General features: G+C 45.1%; 1 protein-coding gene and 1 long non-coding RNA gene across 19 annotated transcripts in view; one reads left to right on the forward strand and one right to left on the reverse strand.

Moving 5' to 3' along the window:
* Positions 1-167: 167 nt before the first annotated feature.
* Positions 168-1,340, reverse strand: LOC112642617 (uncharacterized). The gene is made up of 2 exons (XR_003125345.3): positions 984-1,340; positions 168-853 (listed from the first exon to the last, which is right to left on the reverse strand). It is a non-coding gene; the product is annotated as an uncharacterized LOC112642617 (long non-coding RNA).
* Positions 1,264-13,902, forward strand: part of ERI3 (ERI1 exoribonuclease family member 3) — a 128,138-nt gene continuing 115,499 nt past the window's right edge. For 8 of the 18 annotated variants that reach the window (XR_007402366.1, XR_007402367.1, XR_007402368.1 and 5 more), the window contains exons 1-2: positions 1,384-1,699; positions 3,714-3,789. Coding sequence is in view for 8 of the 18 variants with exons in the window: in XM_035698959.2 (XP_035554852.1) it covers positions 1,565-1,699; positions 3,714-3,789 (211 nt within the window). In the remaining 10 variants the exon portion in view is untranslated. The other 10 variants (XM_049094298.1, XM_035698965.2, XM_049094299.1 and 7 more) reach the window with 10 other exon arrangements.

Genomic DNA, 13,902 nt, shown 5'->3' on the forward strand with positions numbered 1-13,902 from the left:
ACTGCGCTGGGAATTACGGATACACCATGAACAATACAGAAGTAATGCTTACCTTAAATGAATTTACAGCCCTGGGGTGGGAGAGACAACAAGGAAATCGGTAATTACAAAACAACACGATGAGCTCTGTAGGTGCCGAGTAGAAACACCTAACTCGTTAGGCGGGATTGAGCAAGACATTCCTTTAATATGGTATTCTCAAGCATTCCCAGCTCAGGCAGGAACCATTACGTTAAGGTCAGATCTCACAGAAATGGTGGGCCCAGAAGTGACATCATTTTGTTATGCGAAAATATGCAAATGACAGAGAGAGGGCTTGGCGACCAAAGCTGGGCCCGGAAGTGACATCATTTTCTTATGCGAAAATATGCAAATGACAGAGAGAGGGCTTGGCGAGCAAAGCTGGGCCCGGAAGTGACATCATTTTCTTATGCGAAAATATGCAAATGACAGACGGAGGGCTTGGCGACCAAAGCTGGGCCCGGAAGTGACATCATTTTCTTATGTGAAAATATGCAAATGGCAGACAGGGGGCTTGACGACCAAAGCTGGGCTCGGAGGATGCCTCCTGCTGGTTGGGAAGCTGTTGGAGCCATCACCGGTTCGGCCAGGGCTGGGGGTTCCCCCCTAGAACCTGTTACCCATAACTTCCCAACGAGCCATAGACAAGATGAAGGAGCCCCTCTCTGGCTTTAGCTAGACTTCTCTCTGGGCGACAGAACAGATGCGGTAGCTCCCGAAGCTGGAGGCCGGAATCCTTTCAACTCCGCCGTTCCCTCCGGGGCCAATTCAAACAAATCCGTTCTCTCTTCCGTAGGAAGGCCCTCCAAAATCGAAGGATCTTCTTCTTAGCCTAAAATCGGCCTCCTCTTAGCTCTCCCCAGTCCTCCCTCAGAGAGTGGAGGATAATGACTTGTTGAACCAACAAGTCGCGAGAAGGTGTCCCCTAAATCGAACCCGTCGTGTTATGAGCCTATACTCACCTCATAAGTATATTGGGAGGTGGGGAAACGGAAGAGGGGGGCCTGGGTCGCTCTAGGCCTTAGGAAGTTTTCGTTATTTAAAACATTTCTTTCCCAGCTCGTGAGCGAGCTCCCCCTTCACTTCTTCTGAGTACGTGCAACCTCAAAACTACAAGTCCCATAAGGCCAGCCGCGGGGAGGCACCATCTTGACACACTTTAGCGCGCATGTCGGCGGGAGAGCGAGCATTTGGGGGGAAGAAGCCCCGCCCCCTTGCAGCCCATTGGTCGGGGCCGAAAGCGGCGGGCTCAGCGGTTGGCCACCGCGCCCGCCCGTCAGTCGCGTCGGCCGGGGTCAGAGTGCGCGGAGGTGAGTCGGTGTGTTGTGGACTCGTGGTGCTGGCTGCCGCTGTTGAGGCGGCCGGGAACGGGCGGTGGGGAGCGGGCGGAGCTGGCCTTGCCTCCGCCTGGCCGGCGCCGCAGTCGGCGCGGGCCGCGCCCGCCGCCGTAAACTGCCCTGAGCGCCTGCTGAGGCCGAGGGAGACGTCGGGGCCTGCACCTGGAGGGAGCCTGCCGCGCTGGCCCCGAGGAGGGGGCGTTGCCATGGCGACAGCCTCTCCCGCCGCTGACGGGGGGCGGGGGCGGCCCTGGGAAGGAGGGCTGGTCTCCTGGCCCCCTGCCCCTCCCCTTACTCTCCCCTGGACTTGGATGGGCCCGAGTTGGGGGCAACACCCTGGGGTGGGTGATGCGGAGAGGCCCCCCAGATTGGGCCCTGGTGAATGCATGTGGGGTGAGGGTCGCGGCGCGCAGTTTGTGCAGTCTGAGGTGCTGGCCCGTGTGCTCGCCCTGGATGCATGATCTACTGAGTAACGTTCTGGCCGAGAGGGAGCGGGGCAGGGCTTTGGAAGACCGACTGGGTGGGGTGATTAGGGTGCTGACTTCTTACTTGAGATTACTAGGGAAGAGGAAAAGAGGTTTGACTACGGAGAATAGAAACTGAACAAAGAGGTATCGGATAGAATAACCCCACTCTTACCTCTCCAGCACATACACGAGGTTAGCACTTCACCTCTTGGTAGATCTGTAGCTGGTGTAGATGTAGATGGTGGAAGGAGTGAATAATGGGCCTAACCTAGCTAGCTTTCTCTTTGTTTTTACTGCAAATGTTCCAGCAACAGGTGTTCTCTTAAAACAAAAAAGCATGAACTTGGATTGAGGCTTGACTGTGAGTTCTTGCATAATGTAACTTCTGGTTGACTTGGAAGGAAGATGCTGAATGTGGCCCCTTCCTGGGGGGTTTGGGTTCTACCCTTAGGGTTGGATTCTTGCAAACTGATAATGCCCATCATTGTCTCTGCTCTAGGTCTCTGGCCACCTCTATGGTATTAGCTCTTATCAGACATTTTAGCAATCTCCGAGCTAAAGGGCAAAAAAACACGAATCCCATTGGCTAAAGACTATACACTATTTGAACTATAGTAGCTTGTGATTGGCTGAGTGGTTTTTGATTGTAGAGTTTCTACCAGAAATTGGCTTCATCAAATTCTGCTTTATTCTGACTTTATCATACATGGCATGCCTTGTTTTAGTGGGTTCGTGCCTGGAGCTTAAGTATATTATACCTGAATCCCCTACCATTTAAAAGCCAATTTATAAACAGGGACTTGGAGTGTGACTCCACTAATGTGTGTGTCTGTGATCTTGGTTAGAAACCCACTTGGCTGCCTTTCCTCAGAGAGGTGGGGTGTGGGGGAAGGGAGCTGCCGGGAAGTGATTGATAAGGTTTCCTTTATGGATTCTGTGGTGCTTCACTGGAGCTCAGAGCACTTTGGCAACTTAAGCACTCCAAATTAAAAGCTCATTAACAATTCCTGCCCAAGGATCCTGTAAATAATCGGCTAGCTAGGTCCTAGAGCTTGGCTGAGAGCTCTCCTTCCAACTTGAAATTTCCAAATAAAAGTGCCTTTATTCCCTTTCATTTTGAAAAGTGTTTTCTTTGTGGTAGGGTAAGTCGGTGAGTGGTCTTTCCCAGGGGATCTGAGTAGCATAAAATCTTAAATGCGTAGAGTGTTAGACTAGAGGAATACAGGAATAGATTGGTTCCAAACCCAAGTGTTTCTTTGTGCAAAGGGCGTTGCTAGCTTACAAGAGCACCTCTGCAGCTTCTAGTCTTTTGGAAAATCTGAATTAGGTGATAAATATGATAGGTGTCCAGTAATGGTTTGACTTATGGTTTGGTTACACTTTGACTTTCTTAGGACTTGAGGTAGACCTGGAAGTATATTGCAAGTGTTTAAAGGTCTGTTTGGCCATTTGCAGTATGGCCTGTGGGTTTGTGGAAACCAGCCCCGCCCCCAATCCTGTCCGTAGTTTCTGAGTTCTGAACATTGTCAGTCTTACCAGTGTCCTCTTCTTGATTAGGCTAGGATTCTGGTGTTATCCTGAGAGACACTACTTTCTTGGTCCAAGCTCAGATATTACAAATGTTTAGTGTTTCTAGGAGTTAACCTCCTTAGGAAGAAAGGTATGCTACTAGAAAACATGAAATTCATCCTTCCAAAAATATATTGTACTAGTAGCTTCTGAAAGCTCTATTCAGGATTATTCTTCCACATAAATCCCAAAGTAGTGTGAGTTTAGGAGTTTGAGGTTTGGTATGGTCCTTAAATTGTTTCAAATAGCAGCAGTCCCCAGGGGATTTGATCCTTTATACTGAAATAGACTTGTTGCAGAGATGTGTATTTATCCACAGCATTGGGGCTTTCCAGCTCTCACAGAACCTTCAGCATCCCCAGCTGGCAGTCTTGGCATCTTCGAAGTCAGGAGAGGTGAGAATCTTTTTCATGGTCAAGTTTGGCTTGACTTCTTTCTTATGAGTATTTATTTGGGTTTGAAGGGTGAGGGGATGGTGGTCGGTGTAGACTGTATTTTTCTGTGGCTTTTTCTGATTAGACACCATGAGCTCAAAGACTACTGAAATGTACCCAAAGTCTATAAAGTGGTGAGAATTAGAGGTAGGGTATCCATACTCTCAAGTTCTGTCATGATTTCTTTGTGGGCATTGCATGAGCACCTACTTTAGGTTCAGGAAGGCTGAATAGAGCTGGAATAACCCTGCATCTTGAGAAATACACAGCTTAAAAATAACAGGAAAGAACACATCGATTTGGCTTTTGATAATGCATTTGACCAAGGCCTTTAGGATTTTGGTTTGATTTGGGTTGGGAGTCACCGTTGGGTGGATGGTTAATCCCAGCCTATCTCCATTTTACAAGGATCAGAGCTGGCTAAAAAGACTGACTCTGATGATTGATATCCAGGATCTCAGAGTCTGTTTGTTCAATAATGAAGGGCCAGACACTTTGCTAGGACTGGAACTGTAGTAGGAGTAAGACAGCTGCTGTCTCTGATGCCAGAGGGCTTACAAATTCAGGTGTCTAGAGATAGGTAGTAAAAAATCAGTTCTGATACACTCTAGGAATACTATAATAAGGTAAATTTAGGTGCTTTGGGAGTACTCAAGGGTCCTCAACTCAGACTTGTAGGCTCAGAGAGGGCTTCTCAGAGGAAGGAACCCCTTTATCTAGAATTAAATGAAAACATGAGGGACCAAGTGTGAAGGTCAGAGTTTTGTTGAGTTTGAGAAACTGAAGTTCAGTGTGATTAAAACAGCATAATCAGTAGGCAGAGGGTTGGAGAATATGGTGAGAAATGAAGCAGGAAAAGTAAGCAGAGGCCAAGGCCTTATAAACTCTCAGGATTAGGTGGTAGATAGAGAAAAGGTTAGACTAGGTCAGCAAAAGACTAGGTCCTTTTTCTTAAAGGACCAGATAGTAACTATTTAGGCCTTGTGGGTCTCTGTCACAACTATACAACTCCATTCAACCCTGCTGTTACAGCATGAAAGCGGCTATAGTACAAAAATGCATGAACATGGCTATGTTTGAGTAAAACTTTATAAAAATGAGTGGCAGCTGGATTTGGCCCATGGAACATAGTTTGCCAACACCTGGATCAGACTATCGTAAGAGCAGTAAGAAGCCGTTAAAAAGTTTTTTAAGTCATGGACTGATAACTAGATTTGTGTTTTAGAACATTTGCTCTGATTTCAGTATTAAGAATGGACTGAAGGGGACAATACTGGAGGCAGAGACCAGTTAAGGAGCCTGTGACAGTTACATGGGCGGGGGGGGGCATTTTATATTTACCCCTTGAGGCAGTATTTTGACACTTAAAAATTGAGTGTAACTGAATTTTTGCAAATTGTATATACTGGTTATCTATTAATTTCCTGGCCATCAACTAGAACTTAAAGCAAGCCTACCAAAGAATTTGTTGGTAAAACCAGCTTCTATTTTACAGACTAGAAAAGATGTAGGTATAAAATGAATGAAAAGGTTTGGGGAACTCTTCTAATCAAAGAAGTGGGGAATAAATGGATCTCTGGTAGGAATGTTGGTCTTAGGGCTCATAGCTTAATGTCAATTGCTTTAAACTTTTTGAACAATATAAACAAAGGAGGACCCATTTTCTTAAGTTTTCTAGGGAATTGTCATCATTCTGTTACATATCCTACTTCGTCTTTTCTTTTTTTTTTTAAGATTTTATTTATTTAATCATGAGAGACACAGAGAGAGAGGCAGAGACACAGGCAGAGGGAGAAGCAGGCTCCATGCAGGGAACCCGATGTGGGACTCAATCCCGGGACTCCAGGATTACTCCCTGGGCCGAGGGCAGTGCTAAACCGGTGAGCCACCCGGGGGCTGCCCATGTCCCACTCAGTCTTAACTTTCCTTGCTTATAGCAAATTGATGATCTTTTTCTGGTTTGGGGACCGTCTCCTGGTTCAGATATGATAGTATATGCCAGGCACAGGAGCCAGAGTGTTTGTTGAATGTCTGATGGATTGTCTTCCTCCTCCTGCAAGCCTACTTGCCTTGCTAGAAGGAAGCCTGTAGGTTTCTGATAACTACATTATAGCGTTTATGTAACCTTGGGCAAGTGACTTACCTCTCTGAGTTTTACCTTCCTATCTGTGAAATGCAGATAATGGGACTTAAGAGGGTTGATTAATGGGTTTAATGAGATAAGTGTTTTAATAACTTTTGTTACTAATAGTATTTTACCCAATTAATAATTTTTTAAAAAAACAGCCCACAAATGGATGAGTTGGCCTTTGGCTTAGTATTTATTTTGGGTCCTCACAGTTGTCATTATGGCCATGTGGTAGAAATATAACCACTAGTGGTGAGAGCCAGTAGACAGGAGGAAGTTATAACTAATGCAAGGGGCCACTCTTCATAATTGAAAATTTTCGGGCATCAGGAGTCCAGAAAACCAGAACTTGCTTCAGGATAGACCTTAGCCCCAGTACCATCAGTGAAGCGAATCGAGTGAGCAGCTATCTGAAAGAGATTCACCAAAGTGTGACCAGTCATTTCTCCCAGTTGGTCAGGGTTATTTATTAGTGTTGCCACCCTTGTGGCCCTATATCTTTGTAAAGTGCCTCTTGAATGTTTTTTATTACTTTTCACCGTCACTCTGGGAATGAGTCAGGTGGTCAGTATTATTGTCTCTGCTACCCCTGTGAGGAAACTGAGGCCCTGGAAGGTTAAGTGTGGTGCCTGAGGTCATGTTATGCTGTGAGGTGCCGTCAGAGCGGATTTGCCTCCAGATGAAATTGTGTTCGTTTATTGCTGTGATTTCTCTTCCTTTGAGTGAAAGATGTGTAGTCATTGCAGAACAGCACACTGATGCATGCTTTGTCCAGATGCGCCAGGAGTGATTTGGGTCCCACTTTGTCCACTTGGTCCTGGTGGGTTTTCATTGATGACTGCTGGACCAGGGAAGCAGATTCCCTTTGGGTCATTGTTTTTAGCCCCTCCTCCTTTGGGGACATTCTTAGGGGAGCCTTGGGTTACAAGAGATTGCTTTGATATGTTCAAAATTGTGCCTTGTGCCCCACAGCTACAGGTAAAATCAAAAGGCGGATAATTTATGGGAGTGTCAGAGCTGGCCGCTGGCACCTCAGGAGGCCATTAGTATGCCTGTTCAGACCCTCTGTGTCCTTGCAATTGATTCCTCTTTGCATGAGCTTGATTTGGGAAGCTGTAGATCTGTGGGTAGTGATTGGATGTGACAGTCCAAACACCGGTCCCTAAATTAATCCTTTTAATAGTATTCCTGCACCAAGGCAGTGTGGTATCTCTCTGTCTTTAACTGGGGAGGACAGAATGGGGTGGGCTAGGAAGGAGATAGGGGAGAAAAAAAAAAAAAAAAAAAAGCTTTGCTTGGTGCTTAGGGTCTGCTCTGTTCTTTTTTTTTTTTTTTTTTAGGATTTTATTTATTTGAGAGAGAGAGTGAGAGCACAAGTCGGGGTGGGGAGCGCAGAGGGAGAGAGAGAATTGGGCTGGACCCTGGGATCATGACCTGAGCCAAAGCAGATGCTCAAATGATTGTCCCACCCATATGCCCCTGGGTCTGTTCTGTTCTAACATGACATCAGGATGTCGGGCATATTCATTCAACAAACACTGATTCACACTAACGTTGTGCCTGGTCTTGTGCTGGGTGCTGGGACTACAGAAGTGAATAAAATGTGGTCCTTGCCCTTAAGGGTATATGTCTTAGTGTTTCTTGGAGTTTTTAAACTTTTTTTTTTTTTAAGATTTTATTTATTTATTCATGAGAGAAAGAGGCAGAGACACAGGCAGAGGGAGAAGCAGGCCCTCCACAGGAGCCCTTAATCCTGGAACCCCAGGATCACACCCTGAGTCAAAGGCAGAGGCTCTACCGCTGAGCCACTCAGGTCCCTTTTCTCAGTTTTTAAACCCATGCACTATTTAGGTGAAAAAATCTTATACTTTTCTTTAATGCTACTTCAAATTTTAAAATGCATGAAAGGGTCTGACAAACAAATCAAAGAAATTATGCTTTTTTTTTTTTTTAGACCTACATGCGCGCGCGCATACACACACACACACACACACACACACACACACACACCCCTATACCTTCTCTCTTAAATCCTTCTCACCTAACTCTCTGAAAGTTATAGTAGGAGAAATAGATTAAAATTTTACAATATAGTGAGACAAAAGTTATGAAATAGGAATAGAGTCTGTTACTGGATCACACTTAAGTAATTAACTTTCTGATGGAGTATCAGAGAAAGCTACTAAAAGGGAGTTTTGAGCTGCATTTTGAAGAAGGAGTCTGGTGAAAATGGATGTAACATTCCAAACCAGGGGGTGCAGCATTGGTGACGGCACAGATTTGTAAAAGGAAACATCACATTTGGGGACCTGAGCAAGAGCTAGTTGCCCTGCCTCCTACCAGTTGCTCTGCTCCTCTGGAATTGTGTTTGAGAAGAGGCTTTGAGTTTCTGGTGCTGCAGTTTTAGTCCAGGCTTCCCCTTCCTGTTTCTGCTTTTTTATATCCAGGGCTACAATTTGTTTTTCCTGTTAAAATATGATAAATGTATTATGAGAACAAATTTGGATGATTTGGACATACTTTTTTTTTTTTAATTTTTATTTATTTATGATAGTCACACAGAGAGAGAGAGAGAGAGAGAGAGAGGCAGAGACACAGGCAGAGACACAGGCAGAGGGAGAAGCAGGCTCCATGCAGGGAGCCCGACGTGGGAGTCGATCCAGGGTCTCCAGGATCACGCCCTGGGCCAAAGGCAGGCGCCAAACCGCTGCGCCACCCAGGGATCCCTGATTTGGACATACTTGATCATTGCTTATGGTTGAGTTACTTTTAGTTAAAGCCACATCCTAACCTCAAGGGAAAAACTGAAGTTGATATGCATTTTTAGCTCTTTGGCAGGTAGGGGACTCAATCAAGTAGGGAATGTGGGCCCTCCAGACATGGGAGAGGAGAACAGAGCTTTGAAGTGCTGAGTACCTCAGAGGCTTAGTTTGCTTGTATGTAAAATGGGAATACTGTTACCCATTTTGCTTGAGAGTTAGGAGATGAAATATGTAGGTCACTAATACAATGCCTGGCTTATAATCTTGTTTCCCTCTCCTCTTTCTCGTGCATTAACAACAGTAGTTCTCTTTTACTGAGTCCTTTAAATGTGCAAAGTGCTTTACATACGTTGTGTGGTTGTGAACTGAACCCCAAAGAGATAGATATTATTATTATAGCTATTATTAGGAATATGTGGTAGAGGGGCGCCTGGCTGGTTCAGTGGGTAGAGCATGCAACTCTTGATCCTGGGGTCAAGAGTTCAAGCCCCACATTGGGTGTGGAACCTACTTAAAAAAAAAAAAAAAAGAATATGTGGTAGAATTAGGATTTGAACGTAGACTTGCCTAATTCCAATGTTTGAACATCTGGGCTGTGTAACTCGTTTCTAGAACAGTTCCATCTTGGAAGCAGGGGAATGGAAGGTTCTTGATACCTCTCCTCTGGGGTCAGATGTTGTCTATAAGTGTGAGAGGTGCTTAAAGGGGTAAGAGTAGCACACTCTGCCCTTCCTCCATGTCTGTCCTTAGAAACTTTGCCCTCTTTTACCTATGATGGGTATCACAGCTGACTTGTAAGACTTTGCAAAGAGTTATTTCCCAGCTTTGCCCCTCAAAGGAGTTTGTCCAAACTACTGAGTGTAGCTGGTGAGTTAGCAAACAGCAGGGAAATCACAGTCCCTTCTTTTTATGTGCTGCCTTGAGCTGCTGAGATGGCCAACCGAGGAGGAGAGTAAGCCTCCTGTGGCCTGTGATGTTGCCATCAGGATGTTGTGTTCCTGAAGGTCTTTAGTGACTGTAGCTCTCCTGATAATTTAGGGTTAGTAGCTGCTTCTTATGCTGAGAATGCTCTCTCTAGCCCCACTTTGGAACAGAAGCAGTTGTAGCTACAGGCCAAGGGAGTGACAGGTTGTAGAGAGGAGGAGAGGGTTTTGTTGAGATGAGGACTTAGCTTCAGAGTTGCTGCTTCCATTCCATGCTGGGGCCATCAGGAAGTCGTGTAGAGACTTGTAGAGGGCATGTCAGGCTTTGTTCTGCCTCAACCTCTGGCTTTCAGCTGACTAGGCCAAGCCCTCAGACCCTTGGCCTCCACTGTGAGACTTCAGAGGAGCTTGGGAGGTGAGCGGTGAGGCCTGCTCCTTGTGCTGGGCCAGTGGTCTGAGACCCTGGTGGGGAGTCAGGAGCCCTGGCTTCTGGTGTTACTTGCTATGTGAATCTTGGGCAGTCCTTTTCTCTTCCTGGGGCCCATTTTCCCTGGCTAGCTGTACTGTGTCTCCCCTTAGGTTTTCTGTTACCTTTGGCAATTTGTGATTTTCACAGAAAGTGCTCTGGCAGCAAGGATACATTCATTAGATTGAAGATTATGACTTTTGAGGGCATGCAGTTTATTTAGCTTTTTTCCAGGCTATTTTTAGCTTCCTAATACAGAGCCTGTGACTGAGTGGTTCCAGACAGGTATTACCGTGCCCTCTGTTGATGCCTCTGTGACTCCGGTACCTGAGCCCTTGTGATATTGTAGGTCAGATTGGGACAGGGACTGGACCTGGGGAAGCTGCAGCTCTCTCCCGTGTTTCTAGTCAGCTGGACTCAGAGCCTGCCAGTAGTGCCTTAGAGTTCCTCTGAAATGTACTCCTGTCTCCCAGTCCTCCCAGTCTAGTTTTTGATGGAATGGATTGAATCCAGGGATGGTACAAGTCTAAACCCTCCCCAGGGATTCCAAGTACAGTTGACCCTTGAACAACACAGGTTTGTACTGCACAGATCCACTTACATGTTGATTTTTTTCAGTAAATACAGTACAGTACCGTAAATGTATTTTCTCTTCCTTATGATCTTCTTGACATTTTCTTTATCTTTATTATAGGAATACGTATATAATACATACATAAGATATGTATTAATTGACTGTTTATGTTATTGGTAAGGCTTCCAGTCAACAGTACTATCAGTAGTTAAGTTTTTGGAGAGTCGAAAGTTATAGGCGGATTTTCCACTTTGTGGGTGGGGGAGTTGGTCCCCTAACCCCTGTGTTGTTCAAGGGTCAATGTATTTGCAGTTGGGGAGGTGGGGTGGGAGTAGACCCTATATTTCATGATGGCCCTCTCTTCTATCCTATCCCCCAGGTTCCCGTGGCCTGTGTATGTGGATGTTAAAGGATGGCCCCCTCCCTTTGCTCTCTCTTCCCCCCTCAGTAATGGAAGGCTATAAAATGTCTATTTACCCAAGACACCAGAATGACTCCTCTGTGGTTCCACTAATCTGGTGATTTGGTGCTTCTCTGGTCTCTCAGGTAAATACAGATTGAGGCTTTTTATAAAGGCATATTATTTCCCTCATTAAATGTGTGTTTTGGCACATGCGTTATTTACCTGACGGACAGTAATGGCTGCAGAGGAGCCATTGGTGTCTGTTGTGTAAATACTCTGCACAGAGACCATCCTCCAGGGGCTGTGGCACAGGCCTGTTTCTCCAAATCGGCCTGGCCCCACAGCAGTCCCTATTTACCACTCCCCTGTCCCCACTGGGGCCCTGATCCTTTCATTTTTGAGGAGGGAATAATTTATTTTCCTCCTTGCCATAGGCTACTTACTGCCTTTAATTACTAGGAAAAGAAAAAGGATGTCTGAGAATAAACGTGTGCGAGTCTTGGTCTCTGATGAGAGACAGTATGCAGAAATATATAGAATCATAAACTGTTCCTTTTGAGTTCTGCCCCTTGACTAGACATTCAAAGTCCCAATTGATGATACAAGTTAGAGGCTTATAGTCTACAAACTTGTGACTAAAGTATAAAGATAGCAGTAGGAAAGGGGAATCTGTAAGATGCCAGAGGGTGCAAGGCAGGTGGGATGCCTCTGCAGGGAGTGTAGGGGTGTTTCCTAAGAAGGCTCTAATGGTGGTAGGAATCCCTGGTGAGGGGGCATTGAGTGGGGGCTCTTCTCCTGGAAACTTGATGTTTTACGGGCTGGCTTTTGCTAGCCTCCCTGCTGAAGGAGAGCCTACAGCCTACAGCCTGCCTTCCGTGGGCAGTATGGAGAGTTGAGCCCTCACATACCCTCTCTTCTCTCTCTTTTTTTTCCTCTCTCTCTTTTTTAGACCACAGTGCAGTGTATAGATTTAAAAAATAATTTTTAAAAAGTTTGGAATAGGCCAAATTTACACACAAGCTGGAATTATGGTACAAAGGATTTTTTGTGAAACTATTTGAGAGTTAATGTTGACCTAATGCCCCGTCACCCTGAATGAATACTTCGGGTGCATTTCCTACACGCAAGGACATTTTCTTTCCTAACTACAGTTCAACCAGCAAAACCAGGAAATGAATATTGGTACTTTACCTCCTTCTAATTCTGAAACCCCATTCAAGTTTGCCGATCGTCCCAGTAATGTTCTTTGTAGCAAAATGATCTAGTTCAGAATGTGCATTGCATTTAGTTCGCCAAGTCCCTTTAATCTCCTTCAAATTTTGCTCAGTAAAAGTTCCTTGACATTCATGACCTTGATACTTTTGAAGATTACAGGCTAGTTATTATGTAGACTCTCCCTCAATTAGGGTTTGTTGGATATTTTCTCATGATTAGAGTTAGATTATGCATCTTTGACAGGAATATCACAGAAACGATGCTTTATTCTCATTGCATCCTGTCATGTGCATGATTTTGATTTATCCCATTATGTTCATTTTGATCACTTGATTAAGGTGATGTCTGCCAGGCTTCTCCATTGTATACTTACTTCCTGTTATGATTAATAAACATTCTGTGGGGAGATAGTTTGAAACTATGTGACTGTCCCTTATCAGACTTAATTAATTAATTAATTAATTAATTTGTGTATTTTACACTCATGGTTTCCTTTTTTAGTCAATGCAATATAATCTATTAATATCATCATTTATTTGCCAGTCAGAGCCCCTTCAAGCTGGCTTCTGCATCCTTCTTTTTTTCTTAGATTTATTTATTAATTCATGAGAGACACACAGAGAGAGAGAGGCAGAGACACAGGCGGAGGGAGAAGCAGGTTCCCCGCAGGGAGCCCAATGCGGGACTCCATCCTGGGTCCCCGGGGTCATACCCTGGACCCAAGGCGGGCGCTCAACCTCTGAGCCACCCAGGTGTCCCTTCTGTATCCTTTTGATAAGTTCCCATCATTCTTGAGCATTCGCTTGCTCTCTGGCCCCAAAACAAAATGTTCTAGACTCATTTTGTACTTTTCTTGCCACAGTCGTGGAATCAACCATTTCTCCAAAGAGTTCTGGTTCTTCTACTGAAGAATGTTGTTTAGAAGGCAGCTGGGTGCTAGGTGTGCTCATTGCTGCTGGAGTGTTGCTGCTCCCTGGCCCTTTGATAGGCAGAGCTAGAAAATAGATGGGTGTGTGTGTGTGTATGTGTGTGTGTGTGTGTATTCATATTCACAATTATGTCTAGCTTTATTTTTATATATTATATACCAGAAACCATGAGTTCACACTGTTTCCTCCAATTTTAATTTGACACTAGGGATTTTTTTTCCTCTTTCCATATTTTAATTCCATCCTCTAACAGTGAGAAACCTGGTTCTCATCACCCTTAATATATGCTCTTCTTTGATCAATCCCTCTGTATGTAACCAATCTCCCATTGTTGCCATTGCTCTTTCCCCCTCTTGACTGCCTCTTTTACCCTGCCCATGACTCCCTGCATCAGACTTGCTCCCACCTCCCCATGCCCTCCACACCCCACATGGGCTATGACATGCTACATCACACCTTCTTGCCTCTGTACAGATTCCTTCCTTACTCTGCTTGGGCTCTAATACCCTCCACCCCCACCCCCAGACTCTTCTGCTCCTCCCACTCAACTTGTAGATACTTAACCTTACTCTGCCACAACTAATGGCTCTAAAGCTGTAAGATTGACTTTTTCAGGAAGGGAAGAGGAAGAGCTGCCCTCTGTGTCTTGTCTTGAGTTGAACTTGGTTTTTAGA

The sequence above is a fragment of the Canis lupus genome, chromosome 15, assembly GCF_003254725.2.
Source record: "Canis lupus dingo isolate Sandy chromosome 15, ASM325472v2, whole genome shotgun sequence".
Lineage (NCBI taxonomy): Eukaryota > Metazoa > Chordata > Mammalia > Carnivora > Canidae > Canis > Canis lupus.